At 38.6% G+C, this 22,861-nt stretch overlaps 1 protein-coding gene across 6 annotated transcripts in view; it reads left to right on the forward strand.

The window, feature by feature from the left end:
• GRID1 (glutamate ionotropic receptor delta type subunit 1) overlaps window positions 1–22,861 on the forward strand; it is an 845,542-nt gene that overhangs the window by 743,796 nt on the left and 78,885 nt on the right. For 5 of the 6 annotated variants that reach the window (XM_050958562.1, XM_050958557.1, XM_050958559.1 and 2 more), the window contains exons 9-11: window positions 17,352–17,453; window positions 19,029–19,226; window positions 21,561–21,885. In XM_050958562.1, coding sequence (XP_050814519.1) covers window positions 17,352–17,453; window positions 19,029–19,226; window positions 21,561–21,885 — 625 coding nt within the window. The remainder of the gene's footprint in view (window positions 1–17,351; window positions 17,454–19,028; window positions 19,227–21,560; window positions 21,886–22,861) is intronic. The other variant, XM_050958558.1, reaches the window with a different exon arrangement.

Here is a 22,861-nt window from a genome sequence, read left to right on the forward strand (position 1 = left end):
ATAATTCATTCACAGCAGCCAGCCAGCAGATGACAATGACTTTCAATCATTGGTGCCTGCACTGTGCCTGGCTCAAACAAATAAGGGGGTGGTGGGAGGAGGAGAAGATAAGCAACTGGACTAAGGATTGTGAGTTTCCTTTAGTTCATCCCCCTCATGAGTTATCTCTTAGGTCTGCAAGCAAAGGGTTGGAGCATACAAGGAAGCCTTGGTGTTCCTTCCCACTTAACATTCTGGCAGGAAAGAAGCATAAGATGATGCTGAAAGGCTAAAAAGTACTGCAAATGCTGTAAATTCCCTTTAGCTTTAAGGAGAGACAATGTCATACCTAAGAACCATCCAGCCATGGCAGTGCCACTCTTATTCATGGGAATTGGCAGAGATAAGATATATTACTGTGGAGCCAGTGCTGACTTCTTTCTGTTCCCTCACCCATTTTACATGTATAAGGAAAAAAGAAGTCTAGAAAAATTCTCTAAACAGAATCATGCATGTTTCCTTTATTTCCTCCAGTGAGTGCAGTTTCTCCCTCCAAGCAGTCTTGGATAATTCTACATATCGTTCTGCATGCACTAGGCAATCAGTACTTTTCCACTTTCTTAGTGTAAGTCTCTTATCAAAATGCAGTTAGTTTCTATTTGGCAAGTGGCGTTTGCCCTCCTTTTTCCTTGCTCAACTGTGCAGATTTTAATTCTGAAATGCACCATTAAAAAGAATAAGGTTTCTGGGGAGACTCCCCTGAGCTTCCTTTAAATAAAGGTTTTACACAGCATCTGTGAGTCTTCCAAAGCCAAAGTTTCCCGGGGACTGATTTTGACCATTATTTATAATTTCTTTACAGCTCACCACTGGGGATGTTGGGTGCCAAAGGGGCTTTTTATTGGCTTCTTTCCTTCACCTCCCTTTTATTTTAAATTGCAATTAAATTGCTAACTAGCTGCTTTGCTGAATAACTGACATCCCCTAGGAGACTTTTTCAGGTCCTCTGAAAACTTGTAAAATTAGCTTTGCTAACCTAAGAGAGCCTCTCATACTCTTGGTTATTTTTTACGAGGAAAAACTTAATTGGTGTCTGCATTTATCATGTGTCTGAGTCACTTCTTGTATGCCAGTTGGAGGGAGAATTGTACTTCTGGATAGCCTAGGAAGAAGATAGGGATGACAAAGAAAAACTACCTTCATGGCCACATGCAAAACAAACAAGTTTTTAACCGGGTAGTGTGTGGCACTGGGAACACTGTTCTTATTGTGTCTTCAGAACTCACTTCTATATCATGTTTTTGGGATTTCTCTCTCATTTAATGATGTTTGATTAGGAGAGCTGGCCAAAAAATAACATGATATAAAAGTTTTCCATCAAAAAATGCAATTTTGTCCAAATAAAAATGTTTTCCAGGGACATGTCAATTTTGACAGTTTTTTTGACTGAAAGATGTCTAAATGAATCAATTCAGCCTTTTTCATTTCATTTTGATAATGTTGAAATGTTGTCTTTGAACTTTCATATGATTACAATAATTTGAATAAGGTAATATCTATATAAATACTGTTTGATATTATATGTATTTAATATTTTATAATGTTGACATTAAAATGTTTTTATATTATGAAAATGACATGACCCAACATTATTAAAAAGAAGTTTTTGATGTTTCTGAACTGCAATTTTCAGAACTTCTGAGAAAAAATTAAAAATTTAAACTTTTCATTCTGATTTGGAGCAAAAACTAATTTCAAATTGTTGGAATTTCCCCTGGGATGGAAAGTCCAGTTTCTGAACAACTGTATGGATTAGTTTCTACTGAGTGCATAACTTTTAAAAGAAAGTGCATATTGACTGATTCTGGTAAGTCTTCTCAGTGGTATATTAGACATTATCCCTTAGGAACAGTATCAGAGGGAAGTGAGAGAGAGAGGAGTTTAGGTCAAAGATTTGTGGTGTATGTTTGATTCTGGAAGTGCTGTGGTTGTGTGTTCCACATCCCACCCTAGATCTGTATTGGGAAGGCTAGGGATATTGGCAGTATCCATTTTAAATTATCTTGGAGTCTACCCTTACTGAGGTTCTCACTTAGCTTATTCAGGATTTGGAGGTTAGATACTGGTGATAGCTGGGGAGGTCCAGAACTGAGTGGTGCTGATTCAAATACTGACTGTAATATGGTGTGCTTTAGGATGGATGGTGATTTCCTCAAAGGAGGTTTTAGCATCAGCTTGTATCAGTTCCAGATGCTTCTTCTGTGCTCTTTCTACTAGCCACAAAAGGCAAGGACTGTGTTTTCAGGATTTGCTACTGTGCATTTGTGTGAACAGTCCACATGTAGAGGGAAGGTGTATTGTCTGTTGGAGATGGTGCTTTTTGGTTCCTGACTTAGAAGTAGTCTTATCTTTATTTGCAGTAGCAGCTGTGAGGCTCTGGATTTTGGAAGTGGGCACCAGGCTGACAAAGCAGTTCACAGTCCAGAGGGTTATGATTTAGCAACTGCTTCGGTGAAAAAGTACTGGGATCTCTGCTTCCTCTCTGGCCACTATCTCAGCTCACTAACTTTTTATGCCTGAACAGTGGTGCTGGGATTAGGGGAGCTAGGAGTGCTGCTGCACCCCAGGGCTTGAAGTAGTAATAACGAACACTGAATACATGGTTTCCATCATCAGCCCCCTACTATAAAAATTGTTCCAGCACCCTGTGCCTGAATCTATCTTCATCTGTCTGTATGTTTTGGACTGCTGTCTGAGTTTCTGTCCGTGCTCATCAAGGAAATACCATATTTTGTCACAGCTGTCCACTTAAGAATGAATAGGTGGGGACAGTCTGAGTTTACCTGAAAATCTCCCAAGATGGAGCAATTCTCTGAAACAAACCAACCAACCTATGTTACTGTATTTCACTAAAAGGAGATCACAGATATTCTTGAATTGGCAAGTCTATTTCTCATAAAAAGGAATACTGGATTGTTCTTTAAATGTACAAACAGCTAGATAATAATCACCATAGCAACTGAAGAATGTCAGGTGAGAGTTATTCAAAAAGGATTTAATGAATGTATGATGTTCCTTTTCTCCTCAGATAATTTGCAATAAATCTGCACACTATTGCTGTAACCATATCTCTCAAGTACTCTCTTGTTTGAAGGGGCATTACTCATTTTAGTCCTACTGTTCCAAACAGCTTTGGTGTGTCCTCACTTTTACTGCTGAAAATTGTTTACATCAGAAATGGGAAATCATGAAACTGCAGCTGCAGAGGGAGTTATTTACACTAAAGAAATGGATCCTGTGGCACTTCATTTCCTGCCTGAATTTATTTATTCATTAGTTGATTGATTGTCCTGCATTTTGAGCCTTTGTCACATATTGTGTCCTGCAATTGGTCCTCAGCAGGTCGAAGGATATGGTTATTGTCCTAGTTTATTGGGAGGGCCTTAAATGAAAGCACCAAGGCATGATATTGAAATCCATGAATGAGCTTTAATGATCATGTCTGCCCTCTGGGGTATTCATATAACACTTACTAACTTCTCAGAGTCCTGTCCCAACATGCTGATGTGTCATCCTCACAAAGGTTCTTGGAAAGCAGTGTTAACTCAAGTTTAGTTAACCTAAACCTGAGACTGAGTTTCAAAGCCATGGTCAGGATTCTGCAGGGGATGTCGCCAAGAAATTGCAAATACATTTGAAGAACTAAGAATAGCTAATTATTAGACTACACTTACAGTTCTATATAAAAAATATTTGAGACCAAATAGCCAAACTTAGTTTATTAGTCAAAGACGAAGCAGTACAATACAAAAAGGAGGCATACATACTACTCTTTTTGAGAAGCAGGATTGCAATGTTCACCATATATAGAAGGTGTGCTTTGAAAATATGTTGTTTATAAGTTAGAGCACAATATATATTTCACTCACCTGTCTCAGTGGTACAGAAAAATAAGTAGTGTACCTTCCTTACCTTTGTCTTAGATACCATATACCAGGTAACAGTGGGCCATGAATGCACTCCCTAACTATAGCAGGACACACCATTCATGTATCTTGCTTCTGACAGGTTTTGTATGTGTCTGTCCAAGGATGGAATTCAACTGTGTAAAGCGTCATGGGATATATGTTAGCACTAGTGAGCAAGAGTTTACTGCATTCTGGGAAAGGCATAATATAACTCAGAGTGACACAATTTAGCTTAACTACCCAGCATTCATATATGATTTAATGTGTACAATATTAATTACATGCATGTTATACATATTGATTTGATTTAGAGCATATTGATATGCCATGCACATAACAAATATGTATTGGCTAACAACTCACAATGTGTTTTATCCACCAAAATACAGCTCTTTATCTACAGCAACTTTATGTAGTTCCCCAGCTTCTTGGATGTCTGTTTTCAACTGCCCTTCTTACCTGGTTCCTGAGTCCCAACCTGTCTGCCCCTCCCTTTACTTAATGCATCAGTATCTAAAACACTTTAACTAACAGAACTATATGGGTACAGTTTACATTATTCATGTGACTCTAGCTCCTGCTAAATTTTGCTCATAAGTTCAGGACCGCTGGCATTTTTTAAAAGGCTAAAAAAGGCGTTAAATATGCCTTGGAAAAAACACAGTGAAGAAAGATAAAGACTTTGAAAAGAAAAATAAGAAAAAAATATAATTAAAATTCACATCACTCAAGTTTGCCAGCAAGCCTTTAGGAAGAGTAATAGAGGCAGCCAAAGTATGTTGTTATGGACACTGCAAATGCTTTAATAGTGCTGGAATCATGAAATTATAACACTAACTGTAGATATAGCAAATTTGTACATTAAGTGCTAATTAGTTTTGTGTGTAGGCTGATGGTAATTGGCTTGCAAAACTCACTATATGTATACAACAAAACCAAAGGGAGAAAATATATTTTTGAAAGCTGTTTTTAAATTGTTTTCCTTGTAAACTAAAACCATTAAATGCATATCATTATGCAGATGAACATTCATGTGTTTTTAATAATATTGTCTGTTTATTTTGTTTCTTGGAGAACTAATTACCCATTCAAGAATGATCCTGACTTCCTTTGTATTATTTTCTATGTTGAAAAGAGCCCCCAAAACCTAAATGTAGCTGTGTTCAGTCTCATAGGCAGCAAGACTTGAAAGGGGAATGCCTATAATGGGAGAAAAATACTTAAAATTTAAGAATGCATTTGTAACCTTAACACAAGATTTCCAACTTTGTGCAGATATGGGTCTGTCTTCCACTGCTTGCAACGTTAGAGAAAGGGACTGAAGGGTTCTTTTTTTTTTTTCCTTAGGCACTTATGTCCCATTAATTGGGATCAAGAAGAGAATGTATTAGTAATGGATGAACTTCAGAAGACCATAAGTTGGGTGAAATCATGGTCCAGTGGAATTTTGCCACTGACTTCTATAAGACCAGGAATTTACTCCTGAGTTTTCCTGAATTTTATCTGATATAAATATCTCAGACATCCCAGTTTACCCCCTCCCACTGATAACTTTCCAACAGTCCAATCTTTCTGTCTCTTTCTCAAGCTGACCAAACTTTGGCCTATATTTCTATTCTGTGACTAGAGACTGGGAAAGAATGCGGGTTAAATAGGACATCATTATTAAGGTCAGATTTTTTTTTTTAAGCTTGAGGTTACAGTTCACCCTTTGCTCCTGTTGGGGTTAGAAATCTAGTTTTTATTAGTCTGCTATCAGTCAGGGAGTTACATAACTCTCTTTTGGGCTGACTACTAGACAGGATGGTGTGAAACATCCCACTAATCACTGAGGGAGATGGGTATCTCTCATTCATATCTGGCCAAATAAAATTTAGAGTATCTTCCCAGAGAAATGTTCATGTATTTTCTTCAGCTGTGGGCCTTGCACACAGGGAGATAGACTTTTGTCCTCCTGTAGCAAATAATTTGGCTGAAAACTCCAATTGTCCCCTCATGTTGTGACTCCAGCAATAATGTAAGGTGCCGCTGTTCAGTTATCCTTCAACCCAAGTCTCTGACCTAGTGGCAGAATGGACTGTCTACTGAACCATGCAACTGAAAAATTCAGCTATGGACAGAGAAGAAAAGAACTTCTTGTATATATAGCAGAATGAGAACTCAAAAAGATATTCCTAGTATTATTTTAAAAAACAGTGACTGACTGCCAGAAATGGCAGATGTTTTAGCATAACCAGTTGCAATTATTTGATTAATTGCACCAGTGCAAAGTTTATATGTGAAGAGTTTGGAAGAGATACCAAATATTTAGTATTTTATAGCTACAGGCCCCTTCTCTGTTTTCCTCTTCAGCATAGGGGATTATAATTGGGACATCATTGTTGGAAGGTGCTCAGATACAAGGTGATGAGGGTGATGTGAAAATCTATAGAGAATAGAACTTGTATTTGTTTTTATTTTTTTTTGTTAGTTTCAACTTTTCCAAATGAATTTCCTATTTTTCACAAAATAGCTTCCCCATTTCACTTCTCCACAGATAACACAGTATCTGTTTGGCAGCTATATAAAAAGTCTATCTGTGTGAAATGGGTTTTTTTCATTATAATCTGCTGATAATTAGAAATGGCAGATGCCGTAGATGTTGTTTTGTCCACAAAAAGCAACTCTGGTGCACACCTACCTTCCCTCTCCCAGTTTGATAGCAGCATGCAGAATTTGCAGTATTCATTTGACTTCAAGCACCTGCTATATGTAGATTGGACAACAATGTGTTTGTTTTAATATCTTATGCAATTGTGAAAGGCGAAAGGAGAGCTACTTCGGTTTCCAAATGGTTAATGTACTTTCAAGAGGCAATTTTGAATTATTTCTCAGTCAACCTCTTAGTGCCTTCACAAATAAATTTTCTATGTAGCTTGATCCAATTATTATGATTCTTTATCATTTTTAAACTTATGTACAGAGAGATCGCTGGCCATAAACACTGGTAGTCAGCAACACCATGTAGCGATCTGGGTTTGATTCCCAGTTGCTCTGTACCTGACCTGGTAGTCTCTCTTGGATATTTGGAAGCCGAATGCTCAAGCTCAGAAAGTGAGGTTGGTGGACAGAGTATACGTTTTGTTATGTCACAGCAATCCTGCCAGATAATTAAGCAGCAGTGTTGTTCCATTGTATGATGTTGTTCACTCTTAAGTGGATAAGATGGATGGAAGGTGTTAATAGCAGAAAAGGGGGGGGACTTTTCTATTTTTAGATTACAAACGCATGTTGGAACTAGTAAGAAATAAAAAAATTTAATGTATTTTGCATGTTGATTTCCATACCTTTGATTTACTCTGTTATGGAAATAGGATACAAAACTCTTGTGGCAATGCAATAGTTGCCAATATTATACACAAAAGCTGCTAGAGTATAATGTTCTTTTTCATACTGTTTTTCTCACTGTTGTGTTTGCTTTATTAAATACTGTATCTTACTCAGTACCTACGTTGCCACAGCAGCCAATGTCCCACACTAATTTCCTCTTTTTCACCATCATTAGCATCTTGCTGTCACTGTTCCTACAAAGAGTAGTATTAACAGAGGCAATTTATTCTATCAGAGATGGAGATGGCATATTTATACATTTATATCACTAGAATTAATAGGCTCCATTTACCTTGTCACTTCTGCTTGGTTATTCTTTCTATTTAGTGTGTATTTGGTGTCCCTTATAACATTTTGCTCAAGCTTTGGTCAAAGCATTGGGCGTGGATGTGTTTCTTCGGTAATCAAAGCAGCTGCAGGATCATTAATAGTTACTGGTTTTGGTTGCTTTGTTTCTGTGTTGCAGTGTCCTATCATCCTGCTTCAGCTATCTGGTCATGATGATGTTTCATTTTGCCTATCTTGTAGCACAACAATGGATCTGCCACCCCACTGGAAGCATGGGAGCATACAATTAATAATCAACATATAGATCCATGAATATGTAACACAGGTGGGATGACACATCCACAATACACAACTGAAGATATCTCTGTGACTGGACAGTGTCAATGAACAGATTACTTTGTCCCTTGTGCTACATATCAGTTACAGGGACTATAAACAGCCACTGGCTTAGGTTTATGTGTATTCTCTGTGTGATGTCCCGATCACAAATATTGTAAGCAGCCTCTATAGCTCACTGTACAGGGCTGCCATGGATTCCTCTGATATAAGTATACTACTGATTATACTACTTGTTTTATATCACAGAGCTCTCTATACTATTCAAAACAATTGGCTTTCAAGGCAACAAGGTGTTTTACTAAATTTAGATTTGGTTAATGATTTCATCTGACAATTACTGCATCTGACTTCGTAACATTTTACTCCTCTACAATAACAAACCATAAATATAGTAGGGCTAGGTTCTGTTCTGTATCATACAAAGGTAAATCCAGATTAACTCCATTGACTTCAGTGATTTTACACCAGTATAATAGAGAACAGAATATGGCCCAGTGCTTTTAAAGAGGCTTCTGGAGAATCTCCAAAAATTAGAGTTAAAAACCCCTATTAGAACACCAGATCTTCACCAGGACAAGGGTGATTGTGCCTTATGATATATTTCTAATGATGTGTCTATTATTTTTTAAAAAATGCAATGGGAGCACCATTCCATACTCTGAATGATTTTACGGTCAAAGAGATCTTTCTAATACTAATCCACAAATTGTCTTTACTTAATTTCATCCCTTTATACCAGATTTTAGCTGTTTGACCACCCTAAAACATCTATCTCCATTCTTGTGTTCACAACCTACAAATATACTGCTTTGCGTTATGATCCATTCTGTTCCCACAGCACTGGGCTGGATCAGTACTTGAATGAAAGATCTCCTAGGAATATCTATGTGATATTCAGTGAGTGGTACTCTTCTCTCTGTGCCCATATTGAACCAACTCCCTTGCATGGCTTGTGGGCCTGATGTTGCTAGAAGTGTTGTCTTTCAGATGAGTTGTAGAATCCAAGTCCTGGCCATTTGCTGTATGGTTTTCAAAAGCATAGAGGGTTATATCTATGTTTCCTAACCAAATTCCAACTCAAGTAATTACATTTTACCTATTTAAATCTCTCCTTCATCTTCACTTGAACATGATATCCTTCTTTACTTCCTGTCTTAGACTCTTATCTAGCAAGCATTTATGCACATACTTAACTTTACAGCTGAGTAATCCCATAGTCTTCAGTGGTACTAGTCATATGTGTTAAATTAAGAACATACGAAAATGTTTGCGGGATCGAGACCTTAAACTGTTGCTGTACATGGTTACATGTTCCATCACACAAAGTTTGCATTTCAGCACTGCTGAATTGATCTCTCCATGTCCTTTTCTTATCTCAAAGTCTGTAGCAAGGCTTAATGAGTTTTTTGGGTTTTTTGCAAACTGCAAATGTTTTGGATCCTCATAAGAAAGACATTATATAGATTCAAAGTAGTAATAGTCATTATTATTTTATGGTATGTGTAAATTTCCTGCATGTCTTAAGATATGTCTACACTGCACCTGGAGATGTAATTTTCGTTTGGCTAGTTGTGGGTATGCCAACTTTGATTGAGCTAGCATGCTAAAAATAACTTGTAGCCATGGCAGTGCAGGCAGCATGATGGACTTAGCTGTCCAGGTGCATAGCTAGGTTGTCAGATAAGCCCATGAAGCTGTGGCTACACTGCTATTTTTAACATTCTAGTTTCATCATAGCTAGCACATGTACATCTACGTGAGCTTGAAATTAAACCTCCAGCTTCAGTGTAGCTATACCCTTAGTTGTTCTTAGCCTAGCTATACCTGGTTAGTTCCTGTAATCTTTTTGGATAAGCCAGTTCCATCAGCCCTCTAATAATTTTGTTGCTCTCCTTTGAACTCTGTCCAATATTTCTGCCTCTTCCTGCTATTGATTTTCACAGAACTAAACACATTATGAGTGTGGCCTCACCACAGTTACTTATAGAGAGGAACTGCCTCCTGGACAATTTACCATGGGCTGTCTCCACTTGACAGCCCAATATCACATTGGCAATATTGCAGTCATATCACATTGCAAACACTTCACTCATTTGCTGTCCAGTTTCACCTCTATGCATCTCTTTGACATTGGTTGTAGGTTTCTCCCTCCACTTGCATTTATGTGTGTTGGATTCTTTTCCCCCAGAGGGATTAGCTTGCATTTTTCCAAGACAAATTATTTCATGCCCATATTTCTAACTGCTCCTTCTTTCTTCATATTATTTTTCTATCCTCACTTGTGTTTGCAGTACCTTGTAATTTGGTAGTATCGGCACATTTTAGTAGTGTGCTATTTATTCCCTGTTCCAAATAATTAATAATGCTGTTAAATAAGACTAGACCTGAACTCAGACCCCTGAAGCATCCACTAGAGCCTCCTTTCAACTTGATACATCACTCTTGATTATTCCCCTTGACTCTGGTTCACCAGGTAGTTTGTAAGCCATATGATATTGCCTTTCCGCCGGAAACTAATTCAAATGGTGCAAGGTAAGATTTCAGGAGACGCCGACTGAAGTACACTACTTACATTTAGATACTGATATTGTATGCCATCTTCTTTCCCGTTTGCTACTAATTTTGCAATTCTATCAAAAAAAGCAATCAAGTTTGTCTGGAATGATTTGTTCATTATAAAGTCATGCTGCTTAATGCTCATGCTTCAGTTATTCTCTAGAAATGTTTTATTATCATTTATATAGCACCATAAATTTGCACAGCACTTTAAAACAGAATAAGCTACAGTCTTTCCCCTGAAGAATTCACACTCTAAGGGCCCATTTACACCGCAATAACAGTGCTAGCATGTATCATTCTCTTGGACAGTAACACAGTGCTCTCTGTCAGATATATTACAGAATTGTGGCAGGGAACCAAGCATTAGCATGGCAATTCCTGTATGGTGCTCTCTTCCTTAGTCCTCCATCTTTCCCTGCAGAAGTTGCTCTGTGAGAGCAACTCACTGCCTTTAAAGGGCTTACTTGGGAAAGATATGGCGGCCAGAATCAGCAAAAGACCACTGGAGTGGCAGAGAACACGTTTACATGATTTCTCTTCCCTTCTCTGAGGATTTATTGAATGACTGACCAATTTTTTTGCAGGCCCCTTGCCATGCCAAGTGGACTGTCTTGTGGATCAACCAGACTGCAACAAAGATTTCCTCCATGTGATTCAGTGATCTGCATATCCCACATCAATTGCAACAGGGACTGTAATCTGGGTTTCTCAGATGAGTGCCCTAATCACTGAGCTATGGGGTACTCTGGATGACTTGCTCACCTGAGAGATGGGAGCTGATGTTTTTGGGGTCAATTTCTTACTCCACATCAGGCAGAATGAGAAGCTGAAGATGGGATTGCCCACCTCTTGCAAGAGTGCTCTGACCGCTGGGCTATCTTTTGTGAGGAAGGAATGACTTGTCTCAGGCCCCTGACTCCGGAAGAGCTTTCACTGTTGTGAATCCCAAGCAGAGGGAGGTGCCTCCTGTTACGTGATGCCTGCTCTTCAAAGAGAGCCACTTAGGTCACACCCCTCTCCTTAGCATTTCATATTGGCTAGTTTAAACAGTTCATGCTCAGCTTGCAGCCTTTTGTGAATCCCATTCTCAGGCACTCAGTGCTCCCTGTGTGTTGTACAGGGATCCTGGACATCTAGGTCAAGGCTGTGGATTGCATTAGGTGGTAGGGTGCCTTAACGCTAGGCCTTGCAATGCAGAGTCTAAATCCCATGGATGGAGCTAACCCTGCATGTTTATCTTTAGGTGCCCAAATATCTTAGAAATTTGTAGCATGAGTCTCCACAGTTTGAACTAAAGAGCCAGGTTCTGTAGCTGCCATCTGTAACAGACTCATACCTTCTGTGGATTGGGCGCAAAGAGGGGATATATAGTATATGCTGACCAGCAGGTTATATAACTGTTTCATCCTATGTTGAATTCATATATCTCACAGTGAATGAAACTAACTGTCACTATTATTGTCATGTTCTTAATCAGCTCCTCTCTATTTGTATCACATGACTTCTCTTCTGGTTGGGTTTTCTGCTTTCTGGATCATAAAATTGTTCTTCACATAGTCCAAGAACTGCTTTGAGATGTTTTTTCTTTTTCTGTTTGCCTGGGCAGTAAGAGTCCCACATTAGTATGGTTTCTTAGTTCTCAAGCATCTCAGGAGCTGATCCAGGAATGCTTGGCTTTTGCTGCTTCCGGTCCTATTAATTAGAGACAGGAGGTGCACTGTGTTTCTCCTTTACTTCATTCCTGATCGAATTCTCAACCAAATTATCCCAGCACCGAACTTGTCATTGTCAGATTTTACCTCACAGACAGGATAAAGGCTTTTGACCATATAGTGCCCACCTTCTACCTCTTCTTCCCTTATTACAGTATCTGTCTTAAACCGATTATACCCATCCATTGAATACTGACATTCCAATTATGTGGATGTTCAGAAGCAGGCTGCATCTTTAACACAAAGGCATTGTAAAATGAAATCAATATATAATAATATTTAAAAGTAAATCTGGTGCAACATGAGCAGGCGGTGTTACACAGTAACACTATATTGGATGCGCTCACTTGTCAAGTCTTGGCCAGTATCCTATCTCTGACAATGACTCGTACCAGATGCTTGAGAGGAAGACACAAGAAACCTTCCAAATGATCTGTTTAACTTGGCTGTACAATAAATGACTGGCAATGTTAACCAGAGTGGTCCAACATGTAAATAAATTAATATAGCACAAGAAGATTTTTAAGATATTTTGATACCTACTCCCTTGCCATAAAATACAAAAATGTATTGTATTGGAATTGCAATGGGCCTAGGAGTCCATTTCAGTTAACTTTAATCAGGTTGGCTGGGGATTGGATGGACTAGTTTATCTGTCTCCATGCTTGGACTGAGTTTTCACATTTCTAGGAAACATAGTTTGCACTGAACTAGAGGTCCATGTCTCATGCTCTGAGAAATGACTGCCTGACACACATTCCTCTCTTTTTGCTTTCTTCCTAGTGCTAAACATCCAAAAAGATCTATATGCTACAAAGGAGTTCCCAAGCAAGGTTTCGCTACCTCTTGGCAGGATACAAAATCTATGTTTTTGGTTAATGCAAACCCCTTCAAGCAATTAATGTGCTTCTGCTAAAAAATGATAAGGTTTTATTTGAAAAGTAGATCATGTTAGGTGATGTCATATCTAATAGGAGAGTAAGATGACAGTGGCACAGATTATTTTGACAGTAACTACTGTATCCTGAAGTTAAATAATATAGATGTGGGTGGTCTTAGTTACTGATGTGGTATAAATATAAATATTCTCTTTTTATGTCACTTTCAATTTTTCAGCTATATTTGCTTGATAGGTGCAAGGGACAATTTTCATCTTTTAGTAGAAAAGATAAAATACACATTTTCCCACGTAAATCTGTTAATTTTAGGATCTAGTGCATTGAATTATACTGATTATGATAGACATTTATTTCTACACACACTTATATGAGGTTTAGTAAATGTTTACTGTCTAATTGTCAATAGGATGTCTGCATTTTTTCACTGAAATGGCTGTGGATTTAATTATAAATGGCTTACTGAACATAGCTGTAAAATTTATATCAAAGTACTGCTCTTAAGGAAAATGCCTTTGCAATGGCAGTTGATGCATAAGCAAATAGTTATATAATCATATTGCCATTTATGGATAATGTATGTCTTTGCTACTATATACTGTTGATCATATAAGACATAATGTACTTATAATCTATGTACAATCCATGCTAGTGTTACTTGCATGACTTAACACTGTTATTATGAGCAGTTTCATTGGCTCAGATTCTGTTCTTACGCAACAATTTTACATCAATGTAACTCCATTAACTTCAGTGGAGTTATTTCAGATATTCTCTGGTGTGAAAGCACAATCAGACCTCCTAACTTGAATGGGACCAATTGCATGAGTAAGGCTGAGAGAGATCAGGAACTTTATTAACATAGGATCCAATCTGGCCAATCTTTTGTGTGTATGTATTTCCCATTGGCAACTAGCAGGATCTGGCTTCTTACTTATTGATGGAAGCACATGGAGTCCAAGCACAGAATATGTAAGTGCCTCCTGAGAGGTCCTGAGCAATTTGAGCTCCTAGGCAAGAGAAGTGGAAGGCACTCAGCATGTCCTAGGGCCTTTTAACAGCTTATAGGATCAGACCCTTTACAATGTTTCATTAACAGTTCATTAACCAACTAGTAACAATGTTTCACTGTTGTATATGCTGTGTGTGCATGACCATGTGCTGCATTTATGTGTTGTAAAATACAATTATGCTTGTTAGTTTCTTTCCAAGATTTTCTCAGCTAATGTGCTCACAAGTGCAACAACTATCTGAGAAATATTAGCATCATGCCCTGTGCCAGAATTTCCAACGAAATGATAATTTCATCAGGATTTTGTAGCTGTTTCTCCAGTTTAGGCTTCAGTGGTGATTGATCTTCTGTTTTATGAAGGGAATGTAGGATTTGTCTGTAATATGGCTATGCACAATACAAGCCTTAATCAGAAAGAAAGCCTAGCTGGAAGGCTTTAAGCCAAAAGCTTTATTAAAGCACAACCAGGAAGACCAAACCCTGAAATTCAATAACTTGAGAATCAAGAATACCCTGGATTGCTTCAGCAAATATATTTTCCAGAGACCAGTGGTTTATGAAATTTATTCTACGAGTGGCTGATCCTATGAGCAGTTGTTTGTCATAATCAGGTTTAGAAGCCATACATCTCCTATCAATTGATGATTGTGCTGTAACCTCTGGCTTCAGATTTCTGATAGAAGTATAGCACATTTCTACAAAGAATGAAAATTGTAACTGTCTTATCAAAGAGCAGCAGCACTCATTTTGTTTAACAGTGCTGGAAATTAGTTTTTCAGGGACTGATCTTGACAGGTCAGCTGTCAAGAGCTGGTGTATATAACCGTAAATTCATTGATCCTATAAACAAAATTCTGTCTACAAGAACAAGTGGAAGTCAGAATTGACACACTTATGAACAAATGAAATGGTCTGAAGCTCAAGGATTCAGAGGAAGAATCCCTTTTGGTAAAAGGTTTTCCTCATGTTCCATTTATCAACCTTATCTGCATGATTTACTTTTTATAGACTGCAAAATTTACCTCTGCATACAAAACAGTATGCAGTTGAGGCTGAAATGAAATAGGGAGAAACCATAAAAATATCTTAGACATATTCTCCTCCTCCCTGAACCTCATCCTATTTAATATGAGAGAAGCCAGTTTCTCCCCTTTTCCCTTTTAAACGAAAGGAAAAAAATCCTTATTTATGTTGACGTATTGTAGAGCTCCTCTTTGAGAACTCCCAGCCTTGGTGAGGATTGTATTTAGATGATATTCAAATGATTCATATCTTAGTTTTCCAATAGGCTATTTTTGAAGGTGGGGAAGCAAAAAGGGGTGGGAGAAGGAATTGTTTGCTAAGACATTGAAAAAGAAGATGGTGAGTAATACAGGATTGTGTTTTGCTTCCTACTTTTGAATAAATATCCAGATTCTCAACTGGTGCAAATTGGACTTGCTCCTTTTCAGTCAATTAAGCTATGCTGTTGTATATTTGTTGAGGATCTGGCCTGCTTTGTTAAATTATAAGGATTTTTCCTATTTGTTTTTATTTATTTATTTATTTAGATTTATTTTGAGAGCAAATATATGACATTACATTTAAAATTGAACTTTCCTGTTAAATTCCACTGGCCATGGCTGTAGGTATTCATAGGAGACTATCCCAGTGGAATTACTGCTTCACCCAGAGGGTGGTATTTCCAAAATGATATAGCAGTGTGTGAGCATTCAGGTTTGGGTCATTGTAGCTTTTGACATCACCTATACCTCCCACCTTTTAGCACTCTCAGATGTATTAAGGTAGATGTAGCCTAATTCCTGACTTTCCTATACTGTATCCAGTTTTCATAGATATGTGGATCTTGTTGTGAAATCTACAATAACTCTAGTGCTCATTTCATTCCTATGACCAACCAATCGTCAAACTAAGATGGATCTGTGAGATTATTATTTCGATGTACTCACTGTATCCAAAGCCCTGGCTGAGGATTTGTTACGTGGTCCCTCATTATTTGTTGTGTGTTGGTCCAACTTTTGGGGGTGAATGGTAAAACTAAAGTAACATAAGTAAATCTTGTAGGACTCTTAATCAGAGGCATTATCAGCAAAATATATTCCTTCTCAGGAAAGATTTGACTCTTTACACTAAGGATACCCAACTGGAAGAAGCCACGTTTTAGAGTTCCCTGGCCTATGTTTAATTTCTAAGGTGTATGCCTACAGCTAGTGGCGTAAATACTGGCCTATATATCTCTAAGTGCAGGGCTGATTACAAACACAAGAGATTTAACCTCAATATCAGTTATTTCCGTCCAAGAACAAAACAATTTCATGGATTCTATTCTAGGGTAAAAGGAACAGTCTGCTACTGACTAAGGACAGAGTATTCACTGTGAAAAATCCAACAGGTCTTCTGAGGCTGACTACCACATTAGACTTCTTGTCAGAAAATGCAGTACAATTTAGTTTGATGTGCTGTATCATATTTAATTGAAAACTAATGCATTTAGATGTACTGACAAAAGTAGCATCAATAAATATTGCAGGGCTGGGGTTAAGCAGGGTGCATACACCAAGTTTATAACTTATTTTAAAGCTTACGAGATGTTTGATCTTCAGCAACCTTGGCATTTGAGAGAAATGGATGTGATTGTTTTATTAGCAAGAGGGTGAGGAGCTCTATGTCAAGGAGAGGAAATGAAGAGCTATTCTCATACAGATGGAAGAGGAGTCCATTCCTTATGATGCCAACAATATCAAGCATTTACTACTTATTGATGAGATACAGGGTTGTGCACCGGAGAAAGGAACTGGCATTTGATAAGCAGTGGGGAATGGGTTGAAGTACAGGCAGAGAATGAGAACAGGGAGGGAGCAGTGGTGAGACCACAGGTAACCTTGCTGATGATGAGGCAATAGAAACTTGCCAAAAAGAAAAGTCTTATCAAAGTGACTTAGGTGAAATGATGTGACAAGTACTGTAGATAACAAAGCAGATTTATTGAAGAAAACACATTCAGCCAAAGTACTTGGGCATTTTTATCCTCTTAAATTTCACTCATCATTATCCAGACACTAATGGGGAGCAAAAATGCCTCATTCTCTCCCGCCCTCCCCTTTTTTACTCTTTACTGTTTTGTAATATAACCATTCAATCAAATTGCTGTTAAAGCATTTCAGGTAAATGTTAAAAATGTACATGCCTAATATTGCCTTCATGCTCACTGTATTATTTCCATTTGTAGTTGGCAACATGGGACTCTGAAAAGGGACTGAATGGGAGCCTACAAGAACGGCGTCTGGGCAGTGACTTACAAGGACTGACACTGAAAGTGGTGACTGTCTTGGTATGATCCTATTTGAGTTCAGGAGACAAAATACTCAAAATTAAAAATGCTGTGATAGGAAGTTTGGTTTTCCCCTGCCCTCCCCCCCTAATTTTTCATTATCTCGTTTAATTCTGTGTCATCTACTTGGGCTGACTAGCTGTATAAGCAAGAGAAGAGAGATGGAGGACTTTTACGTTTTTGTGTGACTTTGTTGATGCTCATTAAAATCAGGAGTTTAGAGAATTGCATAGCGAGACTGTGTGCTAGTCTCAAACAGTCACCCAGGCTGAAATTCACCTCCGTTCAGATGACCAATACAACACCTGTGCGCTAATCAAATAGTGTCCAGGACTTGTACTGGTCTCTGCACAGGGGTGAATTTCAGCCGCAGTGCTCCTTACTCTAACTTGTAACATTTTCCTGTACTGATTAATAGATTTTAAGGCCAGTCAGGAACATTGTGATAATCTGTTCTCACCTCTTGCATAATACAGTCCATAGAATTTCATCAAGTGATTCTTTCATTAAGTCTGTAATTGCTTGTTGAGCTAAAGTATCTCTTTTAGAAAGACTTCTGGACTTCCTTGGAGAGGTCTTCTAATCTTCTCACATTATGTGACGGTATAGGGCCAATTACCACTTGTAACTTAGAAGGTACTGGAGCTCCAGTTAGCTAAAAGCTACATGGGGAATAAATTAGGATTTGAACTTATTTCCAGAGATAAAAGGGTAGTTAATTAATTTTCTGCTTGGCTAAGCCACTAAAATATATATTTTTAAGGGAGCAGTTACTTTATAACTACTTAATATGCTGAACATGGTGACCTCATTATGTTTTTCTTCTTTACCAGAACTATATGCCCACACCAGTTCTTCATTATAATAATGTCGTCCTCTGGTTGAAAGAGCTATAGTTGGCTATGTAAATGATGCATGCTTCTTAAGTTACTTATTTTTCTATGTATATTTTCTCTCTTCTCCTAGATCAAAGTGCATTAGAAAGATCTGGAGAACCGTAGGAGATCATTAGGACAGTTTTCTTTCCATCTGTTTTTATCTTTCTTCCCTCTAGCTGATAAAGGCTGTGATCATATCTCCCCTCTTTGTGGGAGGTGAGCCGCTCCATCCGGAGAGGATGTCAGCACCAGTTTGCAGACATGGCCAATGGCAATAGCTGTAAAATCAGTAGAGCTGGCATTCCCTTGGCAAGTGAGCACACAGTTTGTGTCAGACTGAAACACCATTGCCCTGCAGGATTCCCTATTGCACGATTTCCAAAATGCATTTTGCTAACTCTAAAAGCACTTCAGGGGACAACTCCTGTAAGAATTATTCTTGGACTGGTCATAATGCTAAATAATGTAAAAATAATCAAAGTGATTTCTAGTTGTTATTTCAGTGTGTTCCCTGTGTAGATGATACCTTTGTTACCATATGGAAAAAAATCTATAAAATTACATTATTCTGGGCTGGACAACCACAATATTCTAAAAACCAACAATAGCACTGGGTTGATGAGAGTTAAATCCAGGTTTTTAGGCATTTCAAAAAAACTTCTTTAAATATTAGCTTAGATGTTGTTTTTTTCCTCAGGAAGAGCCTTTTGTGATGGTGGCAGAGAACATACTTGGGCAACCGAAGCGCTATAAAGGATTTTCCATTGATGTCTTGGATGCACTTGCCAAGAATCTGGGCTTCAAGTATGAGATTTATCAATCTCCTGATGGCAAGTATGGACACCAGCTCCATAACAGCTCTTGGAACGGCATGATTGGAGAACTTATTAACAAGGTACAGAGAGCAGAAGCAGAGATCTCCAAGCAAAGTACAGCTAACTTTTTTTAAAGGGTATAGTGAAATCCTCCCCAGTAAAATACAAGGCATGAGTCAGAATCAAAACCCCTATTCTAAACATTCCTGAAGTTTGGATCCTGATCTAAATGTTTGTGCTTTTGGCCCATCTGCGCAAAACAAAGACTCTAGAGCAGGAATCGGCAGCCTTTCAGAAGTAGGATGCTGAGTCTTCATTTATTCACTCTAATTTAAGGTTTCGCATGTCAGTAATACATTTTAACATTTTTAGAAGGTCTCTTTCTATAAGTCTATAATATATAACTAAATTATTGTTGTGTGTAAAGTAAATAAGGTTTTTAAAATGTTTAAGAAGCTTCATTTAAAATTAAATTAAAATGCAGAGCCCCCCGAACCAGTGGCCAGGACTTGGGCAGTGTGAGTGCCACTGAAAATCAGCTTGGGTGCCGCCTTCGGCACACGTGCCATATGTTGCCTACCCCTGCTCTAGAGTATATTATTCTGTCAGTGATAGCAAGTTACTCCGAATATCAATGTAAGCTATGCTCATGTAACAATAGACTATGCATATTTACCATATGGAAAATAGATACCAAAATATGTATGCTACTTCCATACTCATTAGAGGACTTTCTGTTATATCTTTTGCCACTAATTCAAAGCTACTACAACTTCATTTCTTACTCTGTTAAACTTCCTTTGGGTCACCTACTTTATAGCAGCATGGTTTTACAATGATCAACTATTTGATTCCAATGGATGCATTGTACAGAAACATTTTGAAGAAGAATGGAAAGCTGGTCTCAAGATGCTCCAGTCAAATAACACTTGGAGAGCCAGATTCCTTTTTTAGTTACACCCATATAAATCAGGAAGAGCACAATTGAACACCACAGAAATAACTGAGAACTGATTAAAGCCAAGAATCCCTAGAGGAAATGAAATGTGTCCTCTCGGATATGCACATAGCTTCTTACATGGAGCAATCAACATCAATGTAGTGCAAGGACATTTAGAGGAATTAATATCCAATAGAGTTGCCCTTTGCACAGGCGGTTGCTCTGCTGCAGTATATGTTTTAACTGAAAGTAAAATGTTTATCATTATTTAGTATTACTGGAAAAAAGGATGCTTGAGATGAAAATTGAAGCAAAACACAAGTTCAGTGAACAGCTCTAATAAATATATATCTATATCTATATTAATTACATCGTGCATTAGGTAAACATTAGATATTTTCATATTTATTCTAAATTTATCCCAGCTTTTCGGAATTTAATTAATTTGGAAATCTGGTTAGAGGTCCCCTGAGATCAGGCTTTCTTGTGAGCTATTGAGCACTTATGGTATTTCTGTTACTAGTCTTTCCATTGATTTCAATAAGCTTTATATCAGCCTCTCTTCTGAGTTATTTCACAAAAGGAAATTTAGGAAACAGAAAATATGTTTTAAAAACTTTTTTTTCCAAATTAATTTCAAACAAAATGTTTATCTTCCACAAAGGTTGCCAGCATGACTGTTACCATGAAATCTATTCACTTAAAAAATGAGTTTAAAATAGTTTCAGGAGATAAACTGTTCCTGAAACCTTCTTCCAATGTTTATGGCTGTACAATCACATTGTCCTAATCTTTTAAAAAAAAAAAAAAACAAGACAATCCGCCTGGTTGTTGCATGAAAATCTTGTATGAATATGGGAAACTGATAGACTGTACAGAGAAAACAGTGAAATCTAACTATACATAAAATACTGCCAAATACACGAAATAAACAAGGGGGGGGAAGGGAGGAGGAATACAGTAGGGTTTTTGTTTCCCATTAATCTCTTTCAGTTAGAGTAATTGCAGAGTTATCTGTAACAAAAGTAGATAAAAAGAAGTGTTCATGCAGAGTGTGATTTTTATATTGATGGTGACTCTTTCATTAATCTTCACAATGCCCCAGTTAGGAAGGGGCTAGGATTATTAGCCTCCATTCTGTTGATGAGGAAAGTGAGACAGAAAGGTTAAGTAAGTTCCGATCTGTGAGACAATTAGATGCTCTTCGTTGTAAAGTAATTTCATAGGGTACATTTCAGTACTCCACCTTCAACTAGTACATATTTTATTGTATTAATTTCTCTCAATGCATTGAAATGGTTCTACTGTTTTTTGTGCTAGACTTCAATTTAAAATTAGATGAGAAAAAGAAATCAATAAAATACGTAAACCATTGGCTGCTTTGGAACTTCTCTTATAGTCCAAATCTGCCCAGTCTAAGCAATGTGCTTGCTAGGGGCAGGAAGAAATATGACCTGTTGCATTTCTCTTGCAGAGAGCAGATTTGGCAATCTCGGCTATCACTATAACACCGGGACGGGAAAGTGTTGTGGACTTCAGCAAGCGGTACATGGATTATTCAGTGGGGATTCTAATCAAGAAGCCTGAAGAGAAAATCAACATCTTCTCTCTCTTTGCTCCCTTTGATTTTGCGGTGTGGGCCTGCATTGCAGCTGCCATCCCTGTAGTTGGTGTCTTGATATTTGTTTTAAACCGTATCCAGGCAGTCAGAGCACAGCATTCTTCACATCCCAGTCCCTCTGCTTCCTCCACGCTTCACAGTGCCATTTGGATTGTGTATGGGGCCTTTGTTCAGCAAGGTACTGTCAGCATTTACTATCTTACAGTCATTACTTTTCAATCTCAGTATGACAAAGTAGGCCATATATTATATTAATCCTAGTTCCGGTACCTATGTAAGGAAGTACTTCTTCACACAATGCACTGTCGACCTATGGAACTCATTGCCAGTGGATATTGTGAAGGTGAAAAGTATAACTGGGTTCCATAACAAACTAGAATAGTTCATGGAGAATAGGCTCATCAGTGGCTAGTAGCCAAGATGCTCAAGGATGCAGCCCCATGCTCTGGGTGTCCCTAAACTTCTGATTGCCAGAAGGTGGAATTGGACTATAGAGGATGGATTATTCAGTAATTGCCCTGTTCTGTTTATTTCCTCTGAAGCATCTGGCACAGTTGGAAGTCAGAATGCTGGTCTAGATCAGTGGTTTTCAAACTGCGGGTCATGACCCGTTACTGGGTTGCGGAATGTAAGGTACTGGGTTGCATCGGCTCTCGTCAGCACTGCCAACTGGATGTTCAAAGTCCTGTCGGTGGTTATGCCCAGCTAAGGGAGGCTAGTCCTTACTTGTTCTGAAACCGCACTGCGCCCTGGAAGCTGTCACCAGCAGGTACGGCTCCTAGGCGGGGGGGCCACAGGGCTCCACACACTGGCCCTGCCCCAAGCACCGGCTCTGCATTCCCATTGGCCGGAGCAAGAACCTCATGGAGTTGCTTGCGCGCCTCTGCCTAGGAGCCAGACCTGCTGCTGGCCACTTCCAGGGTGCAGCAGGGTCCACAGTGCCAGGACAGGCAGGAAACCAGCCTGAGCCCCTCCCGCTATGCCACTGATTGGGAGCCATCTGAGGTAAGCCTGTGCCCCAACCCCACACCCTGATCTCCTGCCCCAGCCCTGAGCCCCTTCCTGCACTCCAAACCTCTCAACGGTAGCCCCAGCCCAGAGCCTGCACCCCCAGCGCAGAGCCCTGACCCCATCCCACCCCACACCCCAATCCC

This window comes from Gopherus flavomarginatus, chromosome 6 (genome assembly GCF_025201925.1).
Source record: "Gopherus flavomarginatus isolate rGopFla2 chromosome 6, rGopFla2.mat.asm, whole genome shotgun sequence".
Classification (NCBI taxonomy): Eukaryota; Metazoa; Chordata; order Testudines; family Testudinidae; genus Gopherus; species Gopherus flavomarginatus.